The following is a 9,600-nucleotide window of genomic DNA, read 5'->3' on the forward strand; positions in this document are numbered from 1 at the left end:
CTGGATTATTTAAAACACCAGCACTCACAAAAAATTTCCCCCTGTGCCTTGCTAAGACCCGAGTTCAGGATTATGTGTTTGCCTACAGCAGCGGGAGAGGTGGCAGCCGAAAAGAAGCTCCCAGTTGGGCCCAGGGCTGCAGCATCCTTGGCTACTGCCTGGGGGACTCTGGAGCCTGGATCTGGTCTTGGCAGGTAACTGAAGGAGAAGTGATTTCAACTGCAGGTAGACTCTGAACTGCGATAAACAGCACTCTGATGCTTTTTGTCCTCTTCCCCTGACCTGTTGGGATAATGGGCATCTACACGATGTTGGTTTTTAAATAGGTGTTTAACTCTTGTCAGGTTAGAAATTGGCAGGCTCGAGTTTTGCTTCAGTGCTGCTGTGAGTTTGTTCTGCAACCATAAGCAAGTCACGGGCTTGTCCCTGAGCACCAGCTGTAAGAAATTATTTAAAAACCCTACGCTCGGTCTTTTGGGATCTCTAGCCAACGACGATTAGGCACTTGCAGCAGCCTGACGTTGGCACTGATGCCTGTGGCACCGCTGAAGATTGAACTGAAAACACTGGCTTGAACTTTTCAGGCCAGCGGTGGTCTGCAAGCTTTTGTCTCTGTGTTGTGTTCATTTTTGGTAATAGGAAACCGATGCCACAATGTTCATTTGAATGTTGAAATTAAGCATTATATATTTTTTCGATTTGTATCCTTCCTCTGGCATTTGATCTGCCCATGACTTCCAAGTCCTGAGCAAGGCTAGTGCAGCAGATGTTTTCAAACAGAAAACTTTGTCTGCTTGTCTCTGGACCTGCACCCTGGGCTGCGCTCACAAGGCCTCCTGGCCGCGGGTGGACTCTTCGTTTGCCCAGGGAATTTGTCCCTGGTTACTGTTGCTGCATTTTCTCAAGTCCTTTAACAAGGTTTGGACTCACCATGCTCTCTTAAATGCTAGGATATTGGAAATATAGTGGGCATAAAACACTTTCTCAGCAGTACATGGGAAGCTGCAAGTATCTCAGCGGGTGGGAGATCTGTCCTGATGCATGTCGCTTTTCTTACCCAAACCATCGGTACTGTCCACGGTTGAGTAAAATGAGTCTGACTAAACCAAAATCCCTTTTCCTAACCTGCCTTCGTATGTTAATTCTTGTTGGACCTTCATGCAGGGTGTACAGACTGCTTGTGTTTACAGAGATGAACATATATTTCCGTTTGAAGTGTAGGAATTAAGGTCGCTTCCTAATAGAACCAGGAATGAACCCAGGGCTCTTCAAAAATCAGGATAAATCCTAATCTGTGGAACATATATACTGCAATATCTGTCAAATGCCATTTCAGCCTCACTGCTGTTTGGCAAATTTATTGAATAAAGCAGCACAGCACCGTATTTAGTGGGTTTGTGGGGGCAGCACTCATGACCTTGAACCCTTCGGCAGCCTTCGGGAGTTTGCAGCCGAAGCTCTTCTGAAGGACGGCATGTGGAGAGGCACCTCTTCGGGCTCTGCAGAAACCTGCTGTGGGATCTGAGTTGGTTTGGAGCGCAGATACTTCGCGTTCAGTTCCTTCCAAGTGATTCTTTTTCTCTCCCTCTCTCTAGGTACGGCTTTGTTGAGTTTGATGATCTGCGAGATGCAGATGATGCTGTTTATGAGCTAAATGGTAAAGATCTTTGTGGGGAGAGAGTGATCGTTGAGCATGCCAGAGGCCCACGTCGTGACAGCAGTTACGGTTCTGGACGCAGTAAGCACTAACATGCATTTGTATCTGTGACTTACTTTAAATAAAATATTTTTTTCTCTTTTTTTTTAAAAAGTAATTTTAAAAGAAAATTATATGAAGTTGTGAATAGTGTTCTGTAACTGTAAATGTAACTGTTGATCTGAATATTTATTAACTTGTTTGCTGTATTAAACTATTTTAATTGATAAATGAATAAACACAATTTCTTGTACCATTTTTATTATTATCATTTCGTTTAACTATTTGAATGGTTTATTTGCAATGTGATGTTTAACATAGATTTAACAAAGACCTCAATGTTTTAATTAAAAGAGTCCTTTGAGGCTAAGATGACTGCCCGTTCCATTTGCTGACCTTGGGTTACCTTTCCATGAGTGGCTCTTTGACCTTTGTGGCCCTTGGCTGACCAAAAAAGGAAGCCATGTGACGACCGCAACCTTTTCCCATTAGACCTGGGTGGTGAGGACCCCAAGGGTTAGAGAGAGATGAGATTAATCTGAAATAGGTGCCTGAAAAGCTTTATTCATATCAGATATTCAGAAAACCTTTAAGCAATGTAAGTAACATTAGTAAACTGGCTTAATTCGGTTTCTTCTTTCAAACTGTTTTAAAAACAGCTTAATTTTAATTGCATGTTAATTGTAGCGTAATTATAATTATGTGCATTGTTTTAATTATGTGCTTGTAGTGATTTTTTTTTTTAATGCTTTGGATCTTTGTACCATTTTATACAAGGGGGATTGAATTTAGACTAGCGGGTGGGTGAATTTTTAATGCATTTGCGATCATACGGGGCAGAACAGTTTTCGTCCGGGATGTAGAGCGAGTGCTCCATTTCCCTAGTTGAAGTACTGCTGTCTGCTTGTCACCTCCTAAAGGTGGATATGGTTATAGAAGAAGCGGAAGAGATAAGTACGGTCCTCCTACCCGTACAGAATACAGATTGATTGTGGAAAATTTGTCAAGCCGCTGCAGTTGGCAAGATCTTAAGGTATGGGGCCCCTTTCTTTACCCTCTCTCTATTAAAGAGCACAAAGGGTAAAAAAGTTAGCTTCCATTTCAGCAAGGAAAAATGGTGTACACCTGTATTCTTGACTCCAAGTTGTTACTGAGTCTGTGTGCTCGTATGCATACAAGTAGATTTTGGAAGTAATACACGCATTAAGTCAATATGAAAGTGTACTTGCATATATGAAATCATTAATGCAACATTGGGAGTTGCATCTGCAGACTTGGTGTCACTAGACAGTGGGAGAGCAACTTTTTTCCTTAACACAACATCACGTACAGATGCGCGTTAGCTATCTTTAAGCCCTGTCAAAACAGACTTTAATCATGCCAGTGGTAGGATTCACTAGAGATGGAGGAGCTTGCCCTTGTCACTTTGGATTTTACTCATCGACTTGTAAGGTGCTAGAGCTATTTGGAAATTATAGCATCGTTCTTCCACAGCCTCTGTTAAGAATTTCCACACTATGTAAAGCTGTTTTAAAGAGAGTTTCAGGCAAAGGATGCTTCCAGAACGAGCAATCATGCAAAACCTCTGTCAAAAGCTAATATTTTCTTAAGTCCAAAGGAGTGGAAGGTGATTGTCAGCAGTGGCAGTGCTGGGTAACACTGCAGCCCGCAGTACCTCCGAGTACGCTGGAGGTGAAGTGTTGACTCGTGATTACCTGCATCATGGATGGGGGGCAGGACAGGGAGCAGAATTCAATAGTAGGTGCAAAAAGATAGTGTTTCCTTCTCAAACATAGCAGCAATGGTTAAAAACACTTGTTCTTACAGGAACGCTTTCTTTTATGGTTCTCTTTTAAGGATGTGTAAAATTTGTTCTAAACAAACTTTGACGTAGTAGAAACTGGTCTGTAATTGAATATGTAACACTAGTTCAGGTACGTACTGAGATTCTTCAAATGTCTTTTGTTGTTAATGCTTCACACCATCAATAGCTTGTCTTTGCTTCTGGTATTAAAAATTGTAAGTAGAGCATGGCATGATTAATCCTCTAGTGGATGCATTGCTTTTTTTTCAATAGCTTTCATTTCAGTGTACTTAAGATGGGAGTAGCTGGCTTGAAAACAGATTGAACTGGAGTTCTGTGCCCCGTTTCCATTGCAGCCAAAGTCCGCAGCGGCTGAAAGGTGGCCCTGTCTGACGGCTTGCTCAAAGCAGGGCAGAATGGCCCTCCCTGATAAACAGAGGTGTTTAGTAATTGAAACAGAGAAGCCAGGAAGCATGAAGTGGGAAAATGAATTGAGCTTTTACTTGTGTGGGGGTTTCTTCCAGCAGAATGAGATATGCTCCCTCGGTGGAGGACAAAGGGAAGTCTGCTTGCCTGTAGTCTTCTTGCCTCTTCATACTCGACCTTTAAGTTTATCACCTTTCCCAAGTTACTTTTGAAAACATGATTTAGAGAGCAAGCATTTTATTTCTTTAATCGCTTTTGTAATTTGAAACTTATCATAGTCCAGAGCATATTTGATATTTGACTCGAGATGGAAGAGCTTAAATTATCGTTTGGCTCAAAACTATCAACGCCACCTTGGTTCTAATCACACAAACTCTGTGAAATCATAGCGTGTTACTTGGCTTGCTCAGAAACCTTGGCGTTAGCACTGCAAATGGCGTTTGGTTAAAACCCTTGCTGACATCTGTGTGAATAGAAGAGGCTAAGTGAGCATCGTTGAAATGAACAGGGTCAGCCTGGAAGCCTGACTCTGGATTCGAGGCAATGGTTATTCTGTCCTCTTCCTCTAGGATTATATGCGTCAGGCAGGGGAAGTGACATATGCAGATGCACACAAAGGAAGGAAAAATGAAGGTGTGATTGAGTTCAAATCCTATTCTGACATGAAAAGAGCCCTTGAAAAGCTGGACGGGACAGAAGTAAATGGCAGAAAGATTAGATTAGTGGAAGACAGACCTGGATCGAGACGGCGCCGCTCTTACTCCAGAAGCCGAAGCCATTCGAGGTATGTCTCTTTAAAATGTAGCTCAGGCTGAATCTAGTTGCAATTACATGAATATACAGCAGGTTCCAAAATGCCTTGGAAGTGTTCAGAGTTCTCAATAAATCTAGTTTTTGAGAATGTATTAGTTACCTGCAAGTAACCAAGGGAAACGAGGCCTTTTTTCAGAGGTGTCTTCCTTGGTGAATGTGTGTATCTGCCAGCTAAACATCCGACAGCGTGCTACTGTTCTTCCCCAACTACATCAAGTCCATAGCCCTTGCTGTCCTGCGGGAGAAGGCTGCGTGGCAGGTGGAGCTGTGCATACAGAATGAAACAGAAGGTGCTTTTAACACTTCGGCTCTGAACGTTGTGTTCCGCTATAAGCAGCAGGACTAACAGTTCTTTCTCAGCTTGGAAACCCCCACCCGTTCCCCGTTTCTTAGAGATTTGCTGCTTTCGTTGTATGATCGAGAGAACTGCTTCAGCATGCAACACCAAGTATTTTCCCCTTTCCATTCTGCGGTAGAGCTTGTTGCAAGAAAACTCAGGCAAACTTCTACTGTTCATAGAACAGCTTGCTTATGACGTCAAAGCCTGACGTCAAAGCTTTATCCTAGTGTCCCACTGTATGCAAACTCTGACTTGATTGGGAAAGTGATTCTCGCTTCCTTATCTTAAATAAGGTTGCATATTTTCTTCCAGATTAGCAACCCTGCTCGCGGCCAGATATGGCAGCAGGGGATGAGCAGTGGGGAGAAGGGTGCTCTGTAACTTTGTTGTGTAACGCTCTCACCATTCGGCTGCTTGAAAGGTGCTTTAATACTGTGGGGTTTTACCCACAGGGGACGAGGGGATCACAAGCTCTCCGTGGGCATGTGCTAACGTTAAGCTGATTGATTTTGTTCCAGGTCTCGCTCTCGAAGCAGACATTCTCATAAGAGCAGGAGCCGCAGTGCCAGTAGTAGTCGCTCCAAGAGTAGATCAAGATCCAGGTATGTCTCTGTGTTGGAAGAAATGGGGGCTACGCACTTAAATGAGAAGTATCATCCTAAATTTGCAGTAGGAACACTGTTTGTTTTTCTCTTCCCTACCGTATTATGCACAGTATTTAAGTGCTAGTCAAATCCAAGCCGCACTAAAGTGGAGCTGTCTGTTGCCTTTGCGCTTTCAGGTCTGTGTCCCGTTCCAGAAGCAAGAGCCGTAGTCGAAGCAAGAGCCGTAGCAGAGGCCAAAAAGAGAAAAGCAGGACTCCAAGTAAAGAGGATAAAAGTAGGAGCCGCAGCAGGAGTGCAGAGAAATCCCGAAACAAAAGTAAAGATAAATCTGAGGGCACCCTCCATAACAGTGATGAGAAAGCAAAGAGCAGGAGCCGCAGCAAGGAAAAGAGTAGGAGCAGGAGTGGGAGTAAGGACAGGGGAGAGACGAGGGAGAGCATGAGGAGTCGGAGCGAGGAGAAGAGTAGAAGCAAAGACAGGGAGAAGAGCATTAGCAAGGCCAGAAGCAGGAGCAAGAGCAGGGATGAGAGTAGGAGCAGGAGCCACAGTAAGGATAAAAGGAAAAGTAGGAAGAGAAGCAGGGATGACAGCAGAAGTAGAAGCAGGAGCCGCAGCAAGAGTGAGAAAAGCAAGAGGCGCAGCAAGCGAGACAGCAAACCAAGTAGCAAGAAGAAAAGGAAGGACAGCCACGAGCGGTCCAGGTCAGCCTCCAAAGAAAAGGAGCATCTAAAATCAGATTCTGACAAAAAGGAGGCAAAAGGTGAGGGTGAGGATGCAGCCGCACGTCGGGTGTCTCGCTCCAGGTCTAGGTCGATTTCCAAGTCAAAACCAAATGTCAAATCCGATTCTCGTTCCAGGTCTAAGTCGATTTCCAAGTCAAAACCAAATGTCAAATCAGATTCTCGTTCCAGGTCTAAATCTGTTTCAAAGCCTAGGTCCCGGTCCAAGTCTAGATCTAGGTCTGCCTCTAGGTCACACTCCCGATCACGGTCAAGGTCTCGCTCTAGATCCTAACCTTGCTGCAACCACACTTGGAACGGTTGGAAAAGTCTTTTGTACATGTTTAGTAGTTGTAGCGCAAGTGATTGAAGTAGAAAACTCGTCGATGCTGTATATTTTTAACAACCCCGATGGTATGTCTCTCATTGTTAACGGCAGTGCTCCCTCCCTGCAATGCTCTCTGGTGCAAGGCTGTTCAGCTCATTTTCTATCCTATAGAGAGGTTCTCTTTAAATATAACTCTTCCCAGAGCACCGAAAGTGCCCTGTTTTCTAGGAAGAGCCTTGCAGAGAATGAGCACTGCACCTTGGTGGGTTTATGAGATTGCAGTGATGACCGATAGGTAGGTATGACAGCTTCAACAGTCTTTGCCCTTGAATTGATGCCCTTTGATGTATGCCATTTAGTGGAAGTGCTAAGTCTTAAGTTTCATACTACTTTTGTTTCATATTTTTTGGACTTACAAAGTTGTGAATAGCACAGTCAAAAGGCAAAAAAAAATAGGTACTTGCAGTAATCCATAGGGAAAAGAAGTATAGTTCCATATTCTGGTATTGTGACAATATCCTTGTTTTATATTAAATTTTTTTATTTTATTTTTCCCTGTCTTGCAAAGTACAGTGATTCCTGTTTCCATGAAATTTGAATAAAGACTATTTTTGCTTGATGACATTTGGTGGTGGTTTCATGAAGTTGTGTTGTGATTGTCACTGTTTTATATCGATTGATGTAAGCTTGAATTTGCAGAAGAGTTACACACAGAGAATGGGTTCTTGGTTTAGAAAGGCACTTAATATTAAATGTAGTCACGACACTTGAACACAATCCAGTTAAAATAACTCATCTCTCTGGAATCACTTATTGTGTTGTTTGGAGCTTTAACATTGCAATAAGGAGAAGAATATAGGAAAATGAACCAGAAGCGATAATGAAGGTGACAAGCCTGTTTTCCACTGTCTGAATAAATGAAACGTAGTGCGCTTCAACTCCCATAATACAGGGAAGAAAATTTTTCACCCACTTAACTCGCTAGACTCAAGTCAATTGAAATCATTGTTTGCCCCACAACATTTGACGCGTTGTACAGCTGATGCTGGAGGTAAGTGTGGCTGGCGCGGAAAGCGTGCTTTTCTGCTTTATTCTGTAGATCGTCACTTCAACTGTTTCTTCTTTCACAGCGTTGGCCTTTCTTACGGTGCCTTTGGGAAATGAAGGGGAAAGAAGCACGATGCTTTCACAGGTGTTTTTCTAGTCTAGCACACTCAGCAGGAGAACGCGAAGGCGTCCCAGCTGCTTACTTCTGGTTCTTCTTTGATTTCATGATCTCTGATTGTGAGTTTGGGATTTCAATCATGAACCGTGACTTTCTAAATAGGAAGGTGTTAGTCGGACCCGGGCGGGATGAGGACGTTACAGACTTCGATAACGTGAACCAGCCTTTGCTCTGGGCAAAGCAGCCAGTGTCTGTCTTAATGCCCCTGAAATGCAGAGGGAATTGTAGCTTGGGGATTTCCAAACCTGAATGGAAGGTTCAGTTTGCATATGGCCCTTTCCTGGAAGGGAGCTGCTGTACGGAAACCCCCTCTGCTCTGAACTCGCAGTGCCCAGGAGGGCTCTGCCATCTAACTGAAATTCCCTAGCGCTCGCTTTCCCTGTCCGGCTTCTCTAGTTACACCCAGAGCAATTTGGAGTTGAGGCTGGAGCCTCAGCTTGCCTCTTCTCAGCATTTTTTCCTCCTAATAAAACACCTGTGCTTGGGGGGAACCTTTGGAAAAGAACAAGAAAGTGCAGGATGTGCTTCCGAGGAGCTCTGGGTTTGGAAACACTGGGGGCGGGGGGGTTGCTCTACTGGTGAGTCCCCAGCATCCCCGTGGTCGGGGGGAGGAAGGCAGGCAGCTTCTAGCAGGAGTTTTGTAGATGTTCCTGAATAATATCCCAATTTTAGACGTGGGCCATTAGCAAACTGCTCAAACTGAACTTGCCACAAGCTCTTCTGTGGCACGGGTGGCTTTGAATGAAGAACTGACGTCCCCAGCACCTCACTCTGCCTGCCAGCAATGTTCGGAAAAATAGAAGGCAAAACACGTTTTGTGAGTTCTTACTTGGTCTGGGGAAAAAAAAAAAAAGGTTAGTTATGGCTTTATCAAAAACTTTTCTTTAGCAAATTTCAAACTGCTAACAATACTTACACCAGCAGTTCTCACAGCTAGATGTTAACTTCATAGGTGCAAGTAATTCCGTATAATTTGATCATTTGATACTTGTACTGCCATATTAAAAAGATGAAAGGGCGATAGATCATAAGGGTTGCTTTCAACACAAAATGTTTCCATAGAGTTTAAGAGGGGTCAGGGCTTGGTGAGTGGCTCAGACTTTATCAAATGTCATATTACTACAGCAGCATGAGAAAGCTCTGTGGAAGTGATATTTAATTTCTTTAGAAGGAAAAGCCTTTTTCAGCTATGTACATTTGGTGCTTTAACATCTTTGGCTCTCATGATAACATTTCTAATCCCTTTTGCTGCTTAATCTTAGTACAGAAGCAAACCAGGGTAGGCAAGATGTTTGCTAAGAGGGGATAATTAGCTGAAAAATACCTTTAAGAAAATCTGCAAATGATCAAGTCTAGGCTAAGACTTTAAAAAGTAAGTCTGGCTTTTGCTGTCTGGCTGCCAAGGCTGCTCCTAATGAAGTGAGCGTGGGTTTAGTGAGCCCTCTGGGAGAAACATTTCTTCCCTAAATACCTGAAGACAGGCCTTTGGAGGTGGAGCTGCGTGGAAAGCTTTTGGCCGAGGTGTAAATTTTCATTGTGTGCAGTAAGGGACGTTCCCTGCAACGGGAAAGACAAAAATCCTTCGAGGTCGCGTGCGTGAGCACCTCGGGCGATGCTGAAGGTCCGGGGCCGGCACCCGCCCTG

At 43.8% G+C, this 9,600-nt stretch overlaps 1 protein-coding gene across 1 annotated transcript; it reads left to right on the top strand.

Moving 5' to 3' along the window:
• Nucleotides 1-1,595: 1,595 nt before the first annotated feature.
• SRSF4 (serine/arginine-rich splicing factor 4) lies at nucleotides 1,596-7,355 on the top strand (the record flags this gene model as incomplete). The annotated part of the gene is made up of 6 exons (XM_009582976.1): nucleotides 1,596-1,738; nucleotides 2,617-2,729; nucleotides 4,496-4,710; nucleotides 5,598-5,681; nucleotides 5,861-6,487; nucleotides 6,542-7,355. Coding segments are annotated over 6 exons (1,339 nt in total), but the record flags the coding sequence as incomplete, so codon positions are not given.
• Nucleotides 7,356-9,600: the final 2,245 nt, after the last annotated feature.

Source organism: Fulmarus glacialis, unplaced genomic scaffold, assembly GCF_000690835.1.
Source record: "Fulmarus glacialis isolate BGI_N327 unplaced genomic scaffold, ASM69083v1 scaffold36548, whole genome shotgun sequence".
Taxonomy (NCBI): Eukaryota; Metazoa; Chordata; class Aves; order Procellariiformes; family Procellariidae; genus Fulmarus; species Fulmarus glacialis.